Consider the following 19557-nt stretch of genomic DNA (forward strand, 5'->3'; position numbering starts at 1 on the left):
TGATGAAGAATTCTTCCTTTATTGAAATAAGTAGATTGCGTGATTACAGAATTAGGATCTCATTGGCCGTCTGATCTTTGACCTTCCAGCTGATGAGCCAATCGTCTGCCCTCACTCTCCATTCTGTGAATGGGGAACCTCTCAAAGTTCCCACCTGGTGTTCGATGGAAGCACAATCTCACAATCTCCGACATGGCGGACAAAAACATTCGTTCCAACCCTAGAATAAAGAAGATGGAGTCTGTTTTCAGTTCTTACGGGACCAGGTGAAGCCCGGGGACAGTCTGGGTGGACGAGGCAGAAGGGAAGGGGGAGGTACATCAAGATGTAGCGCCTCTGAATCAGAAGGTCGTGGGGTTCGAGCCCCCACTCCAGAGACTCGAACCCCATCACCCAGGCCGACACTCCCCGGTGCCAGAACCGAGGGAGCGCCGCACTGTCGGAGGGTCAGTACTGAGGGAGCGCCGCACTGTCGGAGGGTCAGTACTGAGGGAGCGCCGCACTGTCGGAGGGTCAGTACTGAGGGAGCGCCGCACTGTCGGAGGGTCAGTACTGAGGGAGCGCCGCACTGTCGGAGGGTCAGTACTGAGGGAGCGCCGCACTGTCGGAGGGTCAGTACTGAGGGAGCGCCGCACTGTTGGAGGGTCAGTACTGGGGGAGTGCCGTACTGTCGGAGGGCCAGTACTGAGGGAGCGCCGCACTGTCGGAGGGTCAGTACTGGGGGAGTGCCGTACTGTCGGAGGGCCAGTACTGAGGGAGCGCTGCATTGTCGGAGGTGCCGTCTTTCAGATAAGACGTTAAACTGAGGCCGTGTCTGCCCCTCTCAGGTGGATGTAAAAGATCCCACGGCCACTATTGGAAGAAGAGCAGGGGGAGTTCTCCCCGGTGTCCTGGGGCCAATATTTATCCCTCAACCAACATCACTAAAAAAACAGATGATCTGATCATTATCACATTGCTGTTTGTGGGATCTTGCTGTGCACAAATTGGCTGCCGCGTTTCCTACATTACAACAGTGACTACACTTCAAAAGTACTTCATTGTCTGTAAAGCGCTTTGGGACGTCCTGAGGTGGTGAAAGGCCCTGTAGAAATGGGAGTTCTTTCTTTACAAAGCTGTGCATTCGACTTGCCAGCTGGTCCTGGTGGGATTCCAGGAGGCTCCAGGCACAGAATGAGCCCACGAGCGTAAAGCTAGGGTTTGACTCACTGTCAGAGAACGGATGTTTTGACTTAGAAGTCACTCCTCAAAGGCATTTATTGGCTTCCGTAGAAAATGACCGTGCGATGATAACTGTTATCACTAATAGTGACACATATACAAAGATAGCAATTATTGATAATAATGACACAATTGCTTAGCGTCACACTTATGGTACCAGGTACCAGAGAATTCAACAATTTATTACACACACACACACACAATGACAACTTGATCATGTCACAGGGTTTCGAGCTGGAGGGACTGGACTGGCCAAGTCCTGCTGAATTCTGATGTCTCCTCTCCAATCCCTTCTTCCACTCTGGCTAGGTGAGCAACCACATGTTTCAAAGTATTACCTCACCCAATTAGCTGGACCTCAGTTTTTAACAAGAATAACTCCCCACGACTTGACTCGCACTCCCGAAGCTTCCAGGTCGATGGCAGAGGCCTCTTCAAGGTGAGAGCGAACAATGTTTTTGGGCTTTGCTGAAATCTCTGATCAGCAAAGATTGTCTCTGCTTTGATCCCTCCGTGGCCCTCGCACCCCCCCCGCCCTCCCTGCCTCCTCCAGCCCCTACAACCCTCCGAGATCTCTGCGCTCCTCCAATTCCGGCCTCTTGCGCATCCCCCGATTTCCATCGTCCCACCATTGGCGGCCGTGCCTTCAGCTGCCCGGGCCCTAAGCTCTGCAATTCCCTCCCTAAACCTCTCCGCCTCTCTCTCTCCTCCTTTAAGAAGCTCCTTAAAACCTCCCTCTTGGTCCTAATATTTCCTCGTGTGGCTCAGTGTCAAGTTTTGTTTGATAATCGCCCCTGTGAAGCGCCTTGGGACGTTTTACTACGTTAGAGGCGCTATATAAATGCAGGTTGCTGTTGTGTCTGTGCAGTAACCCGTCAGCTGAAGCTTCTCACTGACTGGAATTCCTTTTAATATAAACTGTCCCTTCCAACAGAAACTTACTTAACAGGCAAAAAAGTTCCCTCACAGCACAGTTTACATTTTTGTAATCTCTCGCGAGGCTGGACTCGCACTGTCCTGCCCAATATCGTGCCCCTGCGTATTAGGGGACAGGAATGAAGTCACTTTGATTACCTGGTGGTGTTCCAGTTGTTGTATACAGTGCCTATGGCGGAGCTGCGTAATAACCACATTGTCTGCAGGGTCTCTGAATGGTCAAAATTAAAATACTGTCCTGTCCAGACAGTAATAGAGCCTGAGGAGAGAGAAAAGGGAAAACAACAGCAGAATCACTGAGAGCATCTCCAACCGGCCAGTGAAAGGCCTTGTGTTGAAATGGGGTGAAATATAAAACACAAGCTCCTCCATGGCCTTGGGTGTCTCTCTCCCTCCCTCTCTCTCGTCTCTGAGTCAGAGGGTCGTGGGTTCGAGCCCCCACTCCACAGACTTGAGCCCCATAATCGAGGCCGACACTCCTGCTGCCAGTACTGAGGGAGTGCCGCACTGTCGGGGGTCGGTACTGAGGAGTGCCGCACTGTCGGGGGGGTCGGTACTGAGGGAGCGCCGCACTGTCGGGGGGTCAGTACTGAGGGAGTGCTGCACTGTCGGAGGGTCAGTACTGAGGGAGCGCCGCACTGTCGGAGGGTCGGTACTGAGGGAGCGCCGCACTGTCGGAGGGTCAGTACTGAGGGAGCGCCGCACTGTCGGAGGGTCAGTACTGAGGGAGCGCCGCACTGTCGGAGGGTCAGTACTGAGGGAGCGCCGCACTGTTGGAGGGTCAGTACTGAGGGAGTGCCGCACTGTCGGAGGGTCAGTACTGAGGGAGCGCCGCACTGTCAGAGGGTCAGTACTGAGGGAGTGCTGCACTGTCGGAGGGTCGGTACTGAGGGAGCGCCGCACTGTCGGAGGTGCCGTCTTTCGGATGAGACGTTAAACCGAGGCCCCGTCTGCCCCTCTCAGGTGGATGTAAAAGATCCCACGGCCACTATTGGAAGAAGAGCAGGGGAGTTCTCCCCGGTGTCCTGGGCCAATATTTATCCCTCGACCAACATCACTAAAAAAACAGATGATCTGATCATTATCACATTGCTGTTTGTGGATCTTGCTGTGCGCAAATTGGCTGCTGCGTTTCCCACATTACAACAGTGACGACACTTCAAAAAAAAAGTACTTTATTGACTGTAAAGCGCTTTGGGACGTCTGAGGTGGTGGAAGGCCTTTCTTTTAGTGCATTGGTGTTCAATTAAACGAGTGTGTTCCAGAGTCCTGATACCCTTAGTTAGCTGGTCTCGCTCACAATAGCTAGGGGACTTTGAACTAGGGAGGGGAAAACTCTCCTAAGGCCCCAGCTCCCCCCTCTTGCTGCAGCACCACTGGCCGTCTCGGTACTCACTCGCAGTCTCAGTAGCGGAGATCCTAGCGGGACCCCTGACCCTGCGTTGCCAATGACCCCCGACCCCTGACCCCCAACCCAGGACAAGCTGGGTACAGACATCCCACCAAGGAGAGGCTGTTGGCCTTTTACAGTCACGTTGCAAATAAGACATTTCACCCAGGCCTCGTCACCATAAATAAATACTGACGATTACCTATATTCTCAGGAATGGCCCACTTCACCACAATGCCAAAAGTCGGCCACTCAGACTCCTGGTAGAATCCAGTAATGGTCCCTTCCGCAGAGGCCGACCCGTCTGATAACAGCGAGCGAAATCTCCCAGATATTTGCCCCGGCCTTTCCACAAGTATGTTCATAAAAGAATTCACATCATTTCGCCAGCAGCCAGTAATGGGTGCCTGCAAAGGAAGATTACATCATTATTGTAACACACTCTCTCGCTGTCTCTCTCTCTCTCTCTCAGTGTCTCTCTCTCTCTCACTCTCTCTCTGTCTCTCTCTCTCTCTCTGTCTCTCTCTCTCTCTGTTTCTCTCTCTCTCTCTCTCTGTCTCTCTCTCTCTCTCTGTTTCTCTCTCTCTCTCTGTCTCTCTCTCTCTCTCTCTGTTTCTCTCTCTCTGTGTCTCTCTCTCTGTGTCTCTCTCAGTGTCTCTCTCTCACTGTCTCTCTGTGTGTGTCTCTCTCTCTGTCTCACTGTCTCTCTCTCTGTCTCTCTCAGTGTCTCTCTCTTACTGTCTCTCTGTGTGTGTCTCTCTCTCTCTCTCTCGCTTGCTGTCTCTCTCTTGCTGTCTCTCTCTCTTTCTCTCAGTGTCTCTCTCTCTCGCGCTGTCTCTCTCAGTGTCTCTCTCCCTCTCTCTGTCTCTGTCTCTGTGTCTCTCTCTGTGTGTGTGTCTCTCTCTCTGTGTCTCTTGCTGTCTCTTCTCTCTCTCGCTGTCTCTCTCTCGCTGTGTCTCTCTCTCGCTGTGTCTCTCTCTCGCTGTGTCTCTCTCTCGCTGTGTCTCTCTCTCTCTGTATGTCTCTCTCTCTCTCTCTATTACTCTCTCGCTGTCTCTCTCCCTCTCAATATCTCTCTCTCTCTCGCTATCTCTCTCTCTGTGTCTTTCTCTTGCTGTCTCTCCCTCTCTCTTGCTGTCTCTCTCTCTCTCTGACTGTCTCTTTCTCTCACTGCCTCTCCCTCTCTCTCTCTCTCGCTGTGTCTCTTTCTCTCGCCTCTGAGTCAGAGGGTCGAGGGTTCGAGCCCCCACTCCAGAGACTCGAGCCCCATAATCCAGGCCCACACTCCCAGTGCCAGTACTGAGGGAGTGCCGCACTGTCGGAGGGTCAGTACTGAGGGAGTGCCGCACTGTCGGAGGTGCCGTCTTTCGGATGAGACGTTAAACCGAGGCCCCGTCTGCCCCTCTCAGGTGGATGTAAAAGATCCCACGGCCACTATTGGAAGACGAGCAGGGGGAGTTCTCCCCGGTGTCCCTCGACCAACATCACTAAAAACAGATGATCTGATCATTTATCACATTGCTGTTTGTGGGATCTTGCTGTGCGCAAATTGGCTGCTGCGTTTCCTACATTACAACAGTGACCACACCTCAAAAAAAAAGTACTTCATTGTCTGTAAAGCTCTTTGGGACGTCCTGAGGTGGTGAAAGGCCCGGTAGAAATGGGGAGTCCTTTCTTTCTAAACTAAGAACTGACAGAACTGCTCGTGACCTACCGGTTCGGAATGGAGAACATCGATCCTGCAGATGCCCACTGACAGGGCGAGGGCCAGGTACCAGATCTCGCTCTGCATGGCGCTGCTTCTGCCAGCTTCAAAGTTGCCTCTCGATGCGGCTGCTGTTCTGAGTTGTTTTGATCGCTATTTGAACCTTTTGGACAAACGTCGTTTAGTGCCCTTTGGACAGTGTCTAGACTCTGACTCCACCTACACTTCCGGGAGAATGGTCATTTGGTCAACAAAGTAGGGGGGTTTTTTTTTTGGTCAAACGAAAGCCAAGGATTTTCTGCTTTGCTCAACTGGGAACAGACCAGCCACAAACAGCAGAAAGGACCTGGGTTCGATCCCCAACCTGAGTCCATCTCAGCTGACCCTACTATTGGCACCCTCGTCCAGAACTCTGCAACCCCACCTCCCCGTATCCTAACTCGCACCGAGTCCCGTTCACCCATCACCCCCCGTGCTCGCTGGACCTACATCGGCTCCCAGTCTGGCAACACCTCGAATTTAAAATTCTCCATCCTCGTGTTCAAATCCCTCCGTGGCCCTCGCCTCCCTCCCTATCTCTGTAACCCCCTCGCCCCCCTCCCTATCTCTGTAACCTCCTCCAGCCCCTACAACCCTCCGAGATCTCTGCGTTCCTCCAATTCTGGCCTCTTGCCCATCCCCGATTTCCATCGCTCCACCATTGGCGGCCGTGCCTTCAGCCGCCTGGGCCCTAAGCTCTGGAATTCCCTCCCTAAACCTCTCCGCCTCTCTCTCCTCCTTTAAGACGCTCCTTAAAACCTCCCTCTTTGACCGAGCTTTTGGTCGCCTGTCCTAATATCTCTTTATGAGGTGTCAAACTTTGTCTGATTTACGTCCCTGTGAAGTTTGGGACGTTTTTACCATGTTAAAGGCGCTATATAAATGCAAGTTGTTGTTGTTCCTGATGCCACCCAGTGTCCTACAATAGAAATGTGAGTGTGCAGATGCTGAATTAGGATCACACGGTAGCAAGGGATTCCCGAGGGGAGAAGGGAAGAGCCTTGGGAGGGAAAGGACGTGGAGCGTTCCCAGCTCCTTGCGCCAAGACCGAATCCCATCGAGGGAATTGCTGCCCACGCAAAGAAATGGGTCCCACTTTTCCTCAAGGCTTCATCGCGATGCTAATCATCCCATCACACTCAAGCTCACCCAGTGTCTTGGATCAGGGACAAGTGGAACAGGAGGGAGGCCATTCAGCCCCTCGAGCCGGTTGCACAGGAACAGGAGGAGGCCATTCAGCCCCTCGAGCCTGTTACATAGGAACAGGAGGAGGCCATTCAGCCCCTCGAGCCTGTTGCATAGGAACAGGAGGAGGCCATTCAGCCCCTCGAGCTTGTTACATAGGAACAGGAGGAGGCCATTCAGCCCCTCGAGCCTGTTACACAGGAACAGGAGGAGGCCATTCAGCCCCTCGAGCCTGTTCCGAAATTCAATCAGATCATGGCTGATCTGTATCTTAACTCCATTTACCCTCCTTGGTTCCCTAACCCTTAATCCCCTCACCCAACAAAAATCTATCAATCTCATCTTGAAATTTCCAATTGACCCCCTCCAGCCTCAACAGCTTTTTGGGGGGAGAGAGTTCCAGATTCCCACTCCCCTTTGTGTGAGGAAGTGCTTCCTGACATCACCCCTGAACGGCCTGGCTCTAATTTTAAGGTTCTGCCCCCTTGTTCTGGACTCCCCCCACCAGAGGAAATAGTTTCTCTCTATCGACCCGGTCGAATCCTTTAATCATCTTAAACCCCTCGATTAGATCACCCCTTAATCTTCTGGACTCGAGGGGAATACAAGCCATCATACCATCATCGAGGCATTTTCTTGCTTCTAAGTTTCCACCCCCTCCTTTCCCAAAGGCGTTAACTCTTTCTGTATAATGGTTCCCTAAAAGTGCCTTGCCCCGTTCTTCAGGTGTGAGTTTCGGCCGTGACTGTTGGCTGGATGTCCATCCGTCTACACACGGGCACTCCCAGTACAGATTGCTGGATGACCACCTGGCTGATCTCTCCCACGCCAAATCCGTTGCAGCTCCAAGGCTCCAGCAGCAACCCTGCTGAGATCGACTAGCTCAATGCCCAGACGAGGGGATTAACCTTGGACCCTTCTGTAGTTACTTCCCTGCGATGGGCCCACTGGGTGATCCTCCTGTAAAGACCCTAGAGAGCTTGGGTCCTGACTCGACCAAGACTTTCTTGATGTCGGTAACCGTGGTTGTTCGACGTTCTCCGGTATTTTACTAATTTCTCTGTGCCTCTGCTCTTTCGACAGATGCTCCTCACCTGTGTTGAAGAATCTCGCTGGGCAGACAGGTGAGATATTCGTCCCCTGCCTCCCATGTTAGGCGATAACTCACTGTCACTCACCCTTACTTTCCAGCATCTTCTCCCAATTTTCAAATTATACGGGGCTTTGATCGAGTAAATAAGGAGAAACTCTTTCCAGTGGCAGGAGGGTCGGTAACCAGAGATTTAAGATAATTGGTGAAAGAACCAGAGGGGGAGATGAGGAGAATGTTTTTTACACAGCGAGTTGTGATGATCTGGAATGCGCTGCCTGAAAGGGCGGTGGAAGCAGATTCAATAATAACTTTCAAAAGGGAATTGGAGAAATACAAGAAAAAGAAAAAATTTGCAGGGCTCTGGGGAAAGAGCAGGGGGGGAGTGGGACTAATTGGATAGATCTTTCAAAGAGCTGGCACAGGCACGATGGGCCGAATGGCCTCCTTCTGTGCTGTAAAATTCACGCACTGTTTCTGTAACAGAAGATCACGAGAGAGAGTCAAGGGTGATGAAAGGCCATTCAGCCCATCAAGCTAGACCTGTACTCTTCAATTTCATTGCCCCACCCTGATAGGTCATTCCAACCATTTGTCGAACTTTGAGTAAATATATATCCCCCCCCCACTCCCCTCAATATCTCCCTCCAATTTACCTTTTCCTAATTTCGATGCACGTCTTCGGTTCAGGTCGCCTACCGGCCTAGGAAGGAACGCTGCAGCCGTTACTCAATGGCCTCCATCCTTAACCTTCTCTCTTAATATTTAGAGCTCCAGCTCTGACCTTTCCTCAGTGCTCAGTCCTTTTGCGGTTGGGATCTGTCTTGGCCTCCATCTTTGATCACTTCAGTTAGAAGCCCGTCTGCACCATATCACTTCCTGGTCCTGGGGCATGCGGGTCTTGATTGGATGGTTCTTGCTGGACGCAGATCTTAACTTTGGTCTCATTTGCGTCTTTATATATATATTTCCAACCCCCACTCCCTCCCTCCCTCCCCACCCCCTTCCTCATTCTTGTTCCATATTAAACAGATAACCTCAACAGTTGAGTCCGCAGGCAGCAGGAGGGGAAACCACAATTGGTCTCGGTGCCTCGGGGTTAGGGAGGGCCAAATCCGTCAGGGCTCAAAAGAAAGACTTCCATTTCCATCTCGTCTTTCACCACCTCTGGAACGTCCCAAAGCGCCCCGCAGCCGATGAAGTACTTTTGTTTTGAAGTTGTAACGTGAGAAACCAATTTGCGCACAGCAAGATCCCACAAGCCGCAACGTGATAGTTGCCCAGGCACCGGGAGTGTTACGGGGCTCAAGACTCTGGAGTGGGGGCTCGAACCCACGAACTTATGACTCAGAGGCGAGAGAGAGAGAGAGAGAGAGAGAGACCCACTGAGCCAGAGCTAAAATAATGTGGCATATTTGCCTTGAAGGAGGTGCTTAACCATGGAGGTAGTAATGTTGATCTAACAGCACACGATTACACACTGGGCAGTGTATCAACTCAGGAGGTATCGGAGGGCAAAGGTTTGTTTCTTATTTACGTTTGCACATTTTCCAGTACACTTTCTTTTAACCGGAAAGTTGGGAGAAAAGCCAAGCCATGTTGGCCGCCATTTCAAAGCCACCTGGTAAAATGAAAGGGACTTAACTCCTGGATGAACATAAAAAGAGCTTCGTCACACCTGTTCAAAAGGCATAGGCGTCTGCTCTGTCCTAATCTCTCCTTGTGTGTCTCGGCGTCGGACTCGTTCTGGTTTACGCTCCTGCGAAGTTGGACATTTTACTCAAGTTGAGGGCGCTGTATAAATGCAAATTGTTGCTGCGGCGAAACGTCAAATCAGACAAAATTAACTCCAAGACACATAAGGAGACATTAGGACAGGTGACTGAAAGCTCGGACAAAGAGGTAGGGTTTAAGGAGCGTCTTAAAGGAGGAGAGGGAGAGGGGGAGAGGTTTAGGGAGGGAATTCCAGAGCTTAGGGCCCAGGCAGCTGAAGGCACGGCCGCCAATGGTGGAGCGAAGGGAGTGGGGAATGCACAAGAGGCCAGAATTGGAGGAGCGCAGAGATCTCGGAGGGTTGTGCGGCTGGAGGAGGTTACAGAGCTAGGGAGGGGTGGCGAGGGCCATGGAGGGATTTGAACACGAGGCTGAGAATTTTAAATTCGAGGCGTTCCTGGACCGGGAGCCGATGTGGGTCAGCAAGCACAGGGGGTGATGGGTGAACGGGACTCGGTGCGAGTTAGGATACGGGGGGGGTGGCAGAGTTTTGGACGAGCTTGAGTTTACGGAGGATGGGAGATGGGAGGCCGGCTAGGAGAGCGTTGGAATACTCACCTGATGTATCTTCTCTCACACCCTCACACGGCCCCTCAAGGTCAAAGGCCAGGTTCCTGCACGAGACAAAGGTCTATTTATTCTGGCCATCGTCCACCAAACCTTCAAAATGGCGAGCGCCTACGCAGAGATGAATTCTGAACTCTACGTACACGGGCCCTGTACACTGACAGAGGGGCCATCTCCCGGCAGCCGTTCTCTTGCGGGCGGCTAGGCCCGCACCTGAAGCTCAGTCACGGGCCCACCTGAAAGAAGCCTGAAAGCCTCGAAACTGCTCCTTGCATCTTCGATCTCACGGCGGCCTGCACGTGATGGAAAATGTCCCAAGCCGTGCTGAGGATGTGAATAGTGGACACCCTCCCATTTGTCCATCACAGGCAACATTAGGGACAGGAGGAGGCCATTCAGCCCCTCGGGCCTGCTCCGTCATTCTATCAGATCGTGGCTCATCTGCACCTCAGCTCCATATCCCTCGATACACATTTACCAGACAAAATTCCATCAATCTCAGTCTTGAAAGCTCCAACTGACCCCCTTATTGGGGGGGGGGAGGGGGGAGGGGGGGTGGGGAGTTCCGGATTTCTACTGCACTTTGTATGGGAAAAGGGCGTAAATCGGCTGCCGCGTTTCCTACATTACATCAGTGACCACACTTCAAAAAGTACTTCATTGGCTGTAAAGCGCTTTGGGACGTCCTGAGGTGGTGAAAGGCAGGATAGAAATGGGAGATCTTTCTTTCTTTCAGGTGGGAAGGATTTCAACACCTGTTGAAATCAATGCGAGTCTCAGAGTCAGTTCTCCAAGCACCTTCTGAGCGAGACCTTAATCTAAATAAACCTCTCACCGACCCTCTGTTTATGTTGACTGAAGTTATCAGATTTCCATCAGAAAAGTCAGTGCTTTTCACACTAAGACCTGTTTGCTTTCTCTGACATTCTACACACAGCCCTTACTCACTCTCACAATGGTTTCACACACCTGAGATCTCGGGGGGTTGTAGGAGGTTATAGAGATAGGGAGGGGGGCGAGGGGCCACGGAGGGATTTGAAAACAAGGATGAGAATTTTAAAATCGAGGCGTTGCTGGACCGGGGGCCGATGTAGGTCAGCGAGCGCAGAGGGTGATGGGTGAACGGGACTCGGTGTACTAATCTCACATCAAACCTTGGTTGGGTCACACTGAGAGGACCGTGCACAGTTCTGGTCTCCATATTTACAAAACGGATACAGAGGCACTGGAGAAGGTGCAAAAAAAGATTCACTAGGATGATATCAGGACTGAGAGTTTATAACTATCAGGAAAGGCTGAACAGGCTGGGGCTCTTTTCTCTAGAAAAAAGATTGAGGGGTGATCTAATTATGAAAGAGTTCAATAGGGTAGACGTAGAGAAGATGTTTCCTCTTGTGGGGGAGACCAGAACTCGGGGGGCCATAAATATAAGATAGTCACTAATAAATCCAATGGGGAATTCAGGAGAAACTTCTTTACCCAGAGAGTGGTGAGAATGTGGAACTCACTCCCACATGGAGTAGTTGAGGTGAATAGTGTAGATGGATTTAAGGGGAAGCTGGATAAACACATGAGGGAGAAAGGGATAGAAGGAGATGGAGATAGGGGGAGATGAAGAGGGGAGGGAGGGAGGGAGGGGGCTCGTGTGGAGCATAAACATTATTGGGTGAGGCGTTCAGGACTTATTCCAGGTCGGGACTCTCCTGATTCACTGGAGAAATAAAAACCTTAGAAAATTGGACCAGCCGCTCACAAGGCCCAGGGTTTGGTTGCCAGGCAACAGTCGGTATCTCCAATCTCAATTTTGGTCAATGGCTGACAAACTCAGTAATGTGAAAAATACCCTTTCATCTTCCCTTTTATCATCAGTAGCATTTCAAAGGCCGGAGGGTCACATCAGGCAGGCTGGGCTTGTCTTCCCTCGAGTCTAGAAGATTAAGGGGTGATCTAATCGAGGGGTTTAAGATGATTAAAGGATTCGATAGGGTCGATAGAGAGAAACTATTTCCTCTGGTGGGGGGAGTCCAGAACAAGGGGGCAGAACCTTAAAATTAGAGCCAGGCCGTTCAGGGGTGATGTCAGGAAGCACTTCCTCACACAAAGGGGGGTGGAAATCTGGAACTCTCTCCCCCCAAAAAAAGCTGTTGAGGCTGGGGGTCAATTGGAAACTTCAAAACTGAGATTGATGTATTTTTGTCAGGGAAGGGGATTAAAGGATATGGAGTTAAGATACAGATCAGCCATGATCTAATTGAATGGCGGAACAGGCTCGAGGGGCTGAACGGCCTCCTCCTGCTCCTTTGTCTGAATTTCGCTGGGTTTTGAGGCAAAGGGAGGACTTGTGTTTATCTTTCTCACATCAAAGTATTTCATGGAGGAAGCAAGTCAGTTAAAGCACTGCAGAGAATTGCTAGTCGTTTATTATTTTGAAGGAGGCACTGCGAGTTAATCACAGAAGTAACCCGGGAGAACAAGTCACAGGGTGAACAGCGAACTACTGTTAACCAACCAGTGGAAACAAACTTTCGCTGATTCAGTGACTGGCCAATCTGCTGGGGGGGTTTTTTCCCCCCCATCTTCCTTCAGTATAATTTTACTTCTTAATAAACCCGATTTGCAGTTCTTAGCCTGTGACGTCTGGTCTGTCAGGGTGTTGCACCTCCAGCAGTCGGAGAGGTCGAGGGTCCACAGTGATAAATCAGTGCTATTTGCGGGGTGTGTGTGCGCCTCATTAATACAATAGTTCACCCCGAGGGCATTGCGGATCGGGCGGGGGGGGGGGGGGGGAAAGACGGCAGCTGGTCTGTGGAAGAGAGCTTCGGCTCGTGGAAATGTTTCTGCAACGTTCCTGAAGCGGAGTTTCAGCCCCCCTTATCTCTACAATGTTCTCCGAGCCTCTCTCCCTCCCAGCTCCCCGGTGGTTTCCCCAGTCGGGGGGGCGGGTTTCGAGTCTCCGAATGTAGCAATTCACTTCAGTCCCCTGCGGGACTCCCCCCCTCGCCACGCCCGCTTTGCCCTCTGCGGGTAGTTGAGTGGGCAATGAGTTCACGCCCCTTGTGGAGGGGAGGAGGAGGAGGAGGAGGAGGGCGCACGCGCGCGGGGGGTGTCACAGCTTCCTGTAGGCGCCGACGGTGACGTCGAACAGCTTGGCGTTGTAGAACTGCCCCTCCTTGTCCAGCAGGTAGTAGAAGGGGTGACTTCTGACCTTGACGGGGATGACGGAGGGCACCTCAGTGCGGTGAGCCATGCAGGACAGGTCGCGGAGAGGCACCCTGAAGGAGCTGGTGCCGCCGAACGGCAGGTAGGTGGAGAGGGTCACCTGCTGCCCTCCTCGATGGAGCAGGACGCGATGCACAGAGCGACGGGCAAATATGTAGCCAGCTGCGAGGATCAAGGACCCTAAATAACAAAGCACATGGTGAGACAGTCAGATAAACCCGTTCCTTGTCTTTTTTAATAACAGAGGCAGGAATATGTCTGACGATTAGCTCAATTTATTACTGTTTCAAAACGCATTCATCTCAAGTCCACACACTCAGCAGTAGACGCAGCCCCACATCTGAAAACTCACGTGCAAAGGACTCCCCGGGAATCGGGAGCACTGCTTAGCCAAAGACTGTTCACGCCACCTCGTCTTAATTGCAAAGGGAATAATAATGCTGTGTTAAAAGCCTCTTTGCTTCAACCGTTGGCTTTGTGGTGTGTTTTAACCGAATAACTCTGAGCTCAATATCACATATTAATTATCTATTTAATAATCTATACGTGCCTCAGCTCACAGAACGCAGTGTCTTCAGAGCTGAAATTCATCCTTAACCACATGGCATTATCAGTGTCGTTGTGATCAAAGGACAGGATTTGCCAGCTCACAATTTAAACTAATTCTGCCCAAATTAGCTGTTCTGTCTTTAGAATAATGTAAAAACACATCTATATTCTTACAAAGGTTACTTTCTGACAAAGGATCAACAACAACCTGCATTTATATAGCGCCTTTAACGTAATAAGACGGCCCAGGGCCCCTCACAGGAGCGTAAATGACGCAGAATCAGGCAGCGAGCCACATAAGGAGATATTAGGACAGGTGACCAAAAGCTTGGTCAAAGAGGGAGGTTTTAAGGAGCGTCTTTAAGGGGGAGAGAGAGGCGGAGAGGTTTAGGGAGGGAATTCCAGAGCTTAGGGCCCAGGCAGCTGAAGGCACGGCCGCCAATGGTGGAACGATGGGAATCGGGGATGGGCAAGAGGCCAGAATTGGAGGAGCGCAGAGATCTCGGAGGGTTGTAGGGGCTGGAGGAGGTTACAGAGATAGGGAGGGGGGGGGCGAGGGGCCATGGAGGGGATTTGAACACGAGGATGAGAATTTTAAATTCGAGGCGTTCCCGGACCGGGAGCCGATGTAGGTCAGAGAGCACAGGGGGGGATGGGTGAACGGGACTCGGGGGGAGTTAGGATACGGGGGGGGGGCAGCAGAGTTTCGGATGAGCTGAAGTTTACGGAGGGGGGAGACGGGAGGCCGGTCGGGAGAGGATTGGAATAGTCGAGTCTGGAGGTGACAAGGGGCGCGGATGAGGGTTTTCGGCAGCAGATGAGCTGAGGCAGGGGGGGCGCCTTGGAGCCACGCCCCAGAAGACAGTCAAAAACCAGCAAGGACGTTTTCCCGTCGAAGAGATTCTTACCGACAGTCAGGCACGAGGTGGTGAAACCGTATCTCCATTTACTGGAGCCCAGATTCAACGAGATCCCTCCGATCTTCGGCAGGCTGCTGGCTCGATCTCCCACCAGAACGGTCTCCTCGTGGCCCGTGTCCTTGAGGGAGGTGAAGGCAAAGTGGGCCAGGTAGATCCAGAAGAGAAACTGGGCCGTGCAGAAGAGGCCCAGGAGTCGGAAGAACGTGACCCGCTGGTGATGGAACAGCAGCACGTCCTGCGGCACCGCGGTATTCACCAGCCTGATGCCCACGGCACGGCGGGCAGCTCCGGGGCTGGTCACGGACCAGAGGGGCTGCCTTCTCAACGCCTGGGCTCTCCAGGCCCGACCGGTGCCTGGAATAACGCCGAGCAAAGTCAAGCTCCCAACCCAGCCCAGCCCCCGCAGGCCGGGGGCAGTGCCCAAGGCCCAGTGACCGGCGGTCCTGCTCTCCCCGGCCATGCCACGAAATGTGCGGATCCTGCCAATGCCTCTCTGACTTAATTGTCCAACTGCATTGGTAGCAGGGGCGCCTCTTGTCTGTGCCAGGCCCCAGGTGTTTGTTACCAGGCTTTTTGCCCCCATGGCTAGGCTCCTTGCCCCTACTGCCAGGCTCCCCATTGCCAGGCTCCTTGCCCCTGTCCGCAGGCTTCTTGCCCTGGTCCCCAGGCTCTTCGCCCCTGTCCACATGCTCCTCGCCCCTATTTCTAGACTCACTGCCCCTGTCCCCAGTCTCTCTACCCCCGGGCTCCCTGCCCCTGCCCCCAGTCTCTCTACCCCCGGGCTCCCTGCCCCTGCCCCCGGGCTCCCTGCCCCTGTCCCCGGTCTCTCTATCCCCGGGCTCCCTGCCCCTGCCCCCGGGCTCCCTGCCCCTGTCCCCAGTCTCTCTACCCCCGGGCTCCCTGCCCCTGCCCCCGGGCTCCCTGCCCCTGTCCCCACTCTCCCTGCCCCTACCCCCGGGTTCCCTGCCCCTGTCCCCACTCTCCCTGCCCCTGTCCCCGGGCTCCCTGCCCCTGTCCCCGGGCTCCCTGCCCCTGTCCCCAGTCTCTCTACCCCCGGGCTCCCTGCCCCCGGGCTCCCTGCCCCCACTCTCCCTGCCCCTACCCCCGGGCTCCCTGCCCCTGTCCCCACTCTCCCTGCCCCTACCCCCGGGCTCCCTGCCCCTGTCCCCACTCTCCCAGCCCCTACCCCCGGGCTCCCCGCCCCTGTCCCCACTCTCCCAGCCCCTACCCCCGGGCTCCCTGCCCCAGTCCCCGGGCTCCCTGCCCCAGTCCCCACTCTCCCTGCCCCTACCCCCGGGCTCCCTGCCCCTGTCCCCACTCTCCCTGCCCCTACCCCCGGGCTCCCTGCCCCTGTCCCCACTCTCCCAGCCCCTACCCCCGGGCTCCCTGCCCCTGTCCCCACTCTCCCTGCCCCTGTCCCCGGGCTCCCTGCCAATACCCCCGGGCTCCCTGCCCCTGTCCCCACTCTCCCTGCCCCTGTCCCCGGGCTCCCTGCCCCTGTCCCCGGGCTCCCTGCCCCTGTCCCCGGGCTCCCTGCCCCTGTCCCCGGGCTCCCTGCTCCTACCCCCGGGCTCCCTGCCCCTACCCCCGGGCTCCCTGCCCCTACCCCCGGGCTCCCTGCCCCAGTCCCCGGGCTCCCTGCCCCAGTCCCCGGGCTCCCTGCCCCCGGGCTCCCTGCCCCTGTCCCCGGGCTCCCTACCCCTGTCCCCACTCTCCCAGCCCCTACCCCCGGGCTCCCTGCCCCTGTCCCCGGGCTCCCTGCCCCTGTCCCCACTCTCCCAGCCCCTACCCCCGGGCTCCCTGCCCCCGGGCTCCCTGCCCCTGTCCCCGGGCTCCCAGCCCCTGTCCCCGGGCTCCCTGACCCTGTCCCCACTCTCCCAGCCCCTACCCCCGGGCTCCCTGCCCCCGGGCTCCCTGCCCCTGCCCCCGGGCTCCCTGCCCCTGCCCCCGGGCTCCCAGCCCCTGTCCCCGGGCTCCCTGCCCCTGCCCCCGGGCTCCCAGCCCCTACCCCCGGGCTCCCTGCCCCTGTCCCCGGGCTCCCAGCCCCTACCCCCGGGCTCCCTGCCCCTGTCCCCGGGCTCCCTGCCCCTGTCCCCGGGCTCCCTGCCCCTGTCCCCGGGCTCCTGTTGCCACAATCGGACACTTTGTATCCGCGGCCTCCTTTGATACATTTTCCCGCGGCTCCGAGGCCTCGCCCCGCGGACCCCGCCGGCTCCTGGCTCCCGGTCCCGGTCCTCACTCTGACCATCCAGCGGGCCGCCCTCAGGCAGCGCCGGCTCCCGGTTCCCGGGCGGCTCAGTAGAAGAGCGGCCATGGAGCTGCTCCAGGTGTGGGGCCCACTCCTCCTCTTAAAAGGGGCCGCGCACCGCCAAACAAGCGAGCTTTGCTCCTCCTTCCTGTCGGTACTCTCTCCACCCCCTCGGGAGGGAGGTCAGTGGGTGCACAGGGCGATCCCACAGCAACCCAGACCTGGGCTGGGTCAGTGCTGACCATCTCCCTCACCTTTAAAGCAAAATGTGCTGAGAAATCTGCTCCTGGAACTGATGCAGAAATCTGCTGCCTGCTTCCAGGCTCCCAGATCGACCCCTCCACTTACACAGAGGTTATAACCAAACAAAACCCTGGTTAGACCGCACCTGGAGCACTGTGAGCAGTTCTGGGCACCGCACCTTCGGAAGGACATGTTGGCCTTGGAGGGAGTGCAGCGTAGGTTTACTAGAATGATACCCGGACTTCAAGGGTTAAGTTACGAGGAGAGATTACACAAATTGGGGTTGTATTCTCTGGAGTTTCGAAGGTTAAGGGGTGATCTGATCGAAGTTTATAAGATATTAAGGGGAACGGATAGGGTGGATAGAGAGAAACTATTTCCGCTGGTTGGGGATTCTAGGAGTAGGGGGCACAGTCTAAAAATTAGAGCCAGACCTTTCAGGAGCGAGATTAGAAAATATTTCTACACACATAGGGTGGTAGAAGTTTGGAACTCTCTTCCGCAAACGGCAATTGATGCTAGCTCAATTGCTAAATTTAAATCTGAGATCGATAGCTTTTGGGCAACCAAAGGTATTAAGGGATATGGGCCAAAGGCAGGTATATGGAGTTAGATCACAGATCAGCCATGATCTTATCAAATGGCGGAGCAGGCTCGAGGGGCTGAATGGCCTACTCTTGTTCCTATGTTCGTTACAACACCGAAACAGGCCATTTGGCCCATGTCGGCGCTCGCCCTCCCCGCCAGCAAAATAGTCCTAACCGCCTTCGTCCCACCCTGTTCCCGGATCCCTACAAACCCCTCTCCGTCCCACTCCCTCTCTGTCCTCCTCCTCCTACCCTGTTCCGATGAAGCTCGAGCTCATCTTTCGATCGGGGCACTTTATCCTAGCGAGCCCCGATATTGAGTTCAATAACTTCAGATCATGACCGCTGCTCCCGTTTTCTCAGGTGCTGGGAATGGTTCTGCTGTTGCCATTCACTCTTCCTCTGGACCCATCTTTACTTGTTCCCATCACCAACACCCGCCCCCCCCCACATTTGCCTTGCACCATCGTCCATTTTGTCATTTAATCGCTCCTGCCCTCCACTCTATCACAGACCCTTCCCTTTTGTTCTTTCCTCCCCTCCCCCCTTCCCCTCCGCAACTTTCCCTGGCTCTGAACGCACTTACAAACTGGTTAAACTAATAATCTTCCGGTTCGGATGAAAAGTGGTCGACCTGAGACGTTAACTCTGGTTTCTCTCTCCTCAGATGCTGCCGGACCTTGCAAGTGAATCCAAGAAGTTTCTCCTGCCCTCAGTTCTAAGTAGGATCACGGAATGATACAGGACAGAAGGAGGCCACTCGGCCCATCGTGCCTGTGCCGGCCCTTTGAAAGATCTATCCCATTAGTCCCACTCCCCCCCTGCTCTTTCCCCTGTAGCCCCTGCAAATTTTTCCCCTTCAAGTATTTATCCAATTCCCTTTTGAAAGTTATTATTGAATCTGCTTCCACCGCCCTTTCAGGCAGCGAATTCCAGATCATCACAACTCGCTGCGTAAAAAAACATTCTCCTCATCTCCCCCTCTGGTTCTTTCACCATTAAATCTGTGTCCTCTGGTTACCGACCCTCCTGCCACTGAAATCTCTTACATGTAATCTTGTATTTATTGGCCCCACTGTTCTCGACCCCTCAATTACTGGAAACAGTCTACTTTTATCCACCCTGTCCTAGAATCATCGAAAGGTTACCGCACGGAAGGAGGCCATTCGGCCCATTGTGCCCTGCTGCCCTCGTCCTTCTAGGTGGTGGAGGCCGCAGGTTTTTCCGAGGTGCTGTCGAAGAAGCCTTGGCGAGTTGCTGCAGTGCGTCCTGCGGAGGGTACACACCGCAGCCCCGGGGGGGGGGGGGTGGGGGCGGATGGGGTGCCGATCGAAGAGGCACCGGCTTATCGCATCTCTCAGAAACATCTCAAAGCGCCTCACGGGCGAACGAGTTAACGTCCTCGTACCATTCTGTGCACAGCAAGATCCCACAGGCAGCAACCAGGCAAACTCGCCACTTTAATCTGTTATTTGCTGGTATGTTGGCCCAGGACACCGGGTGGGCTGCCACACGTAACAACCTGCATTTATATAGCGCCTTTAACGTAGTAAAACGTCCCAGGGCGCTTCACAGGAGCGCAAATCAGTCAAAAATTTCACACCGAGCCACATAAGGAGGATATTAGGACAGGTGACCAAAAGCTCGGTCAAAGAGGGAGGTTTTAAGGAGCGTCTTGAAGGAGGAGAGAGAGGCGGAGAGGTTTAGGGAGGGAATTCCAGAGCTTAGGGCCAGGCAGCTGAAGGCACGGCGCCAATTGGTGGAGCGAAGGGATTGGGGGGGATGCTCTGTGCTGTGGGATCTTTAACGTCACCTGAACAGGCAAAAAAAAAATCTGGGTCTCGAACCACAGGGACAAGGTTCTGACCCGGGAATAATACATGAC

The 19557-nt window shown here is 54.2% G+C and overlaps 1 protein-coding gene across 1 annotated transcript; it reads right to left on the bottom strand.

Annotated features, from left to right (window-relative positions):
* On the bottom strand, positions 1–15332 carry tmem223 (transmembrane protein 223). The gene is made up of 5 exons (XM_067975560.1): positions 14583–15332; positions 13112–13305; positions 3750–3954; positions 2296–2416; positions 1–220 (listed from the first exon to the last, which is right to left on the bottom strand). The coding sequence occupies exons 1-5, from the start codon at positions 15280–15282 to the stop codon at positions 142–144; spliced, it is 1299 nt and encodes a 432-aa protein (XP_067831661.1). The 5' UTR covers positions 15283–15332; the 3' UTR covers positions 1–141.
* Positions 15333–19557: the final 4225 nt, after the last annotated feature.

This window comes from Heptranchias perlo, chromosome 43, assembly GCF_035084215.1.
Source record: "Heptranchias perlo isolate sHepPer1 chromosome 43, sHepPer1.hap1, whole genome shotgun sequence".
Taxonomy (NCBI): domain Eukaryota; kingdom Metazoa; phylum Chordata; class Chondrichthyes; order Hexanchiformes; family Hexanchidae; genus Heptranchias; species Heptranchias perlo.

Bases quoted from the DNA above. Each gene is read 5' to 3' on its own strand.
- tmem223 (XM_067975560.1), bottom strand. From the start codon at position 15,282: ATGTGGACAGGGGCGAAGAGCCTGGGGACCAGGGCAAGAAGCCTGCGG. The intron at 2,417-3,749 runs GTAATCGTCAGT...CTCTCTCCTCAG, and splicing joins GGCCATTCCTGAGAATATAG to GCTCTATTACTGTCTGGACA. The intron at 221-2,295 runs GTAATCAAAGTG...TCTTTATTCTAG, and splicing joins AACAACTGGAACACCACCAG to GGTTGGAACGAATGTTTTTG.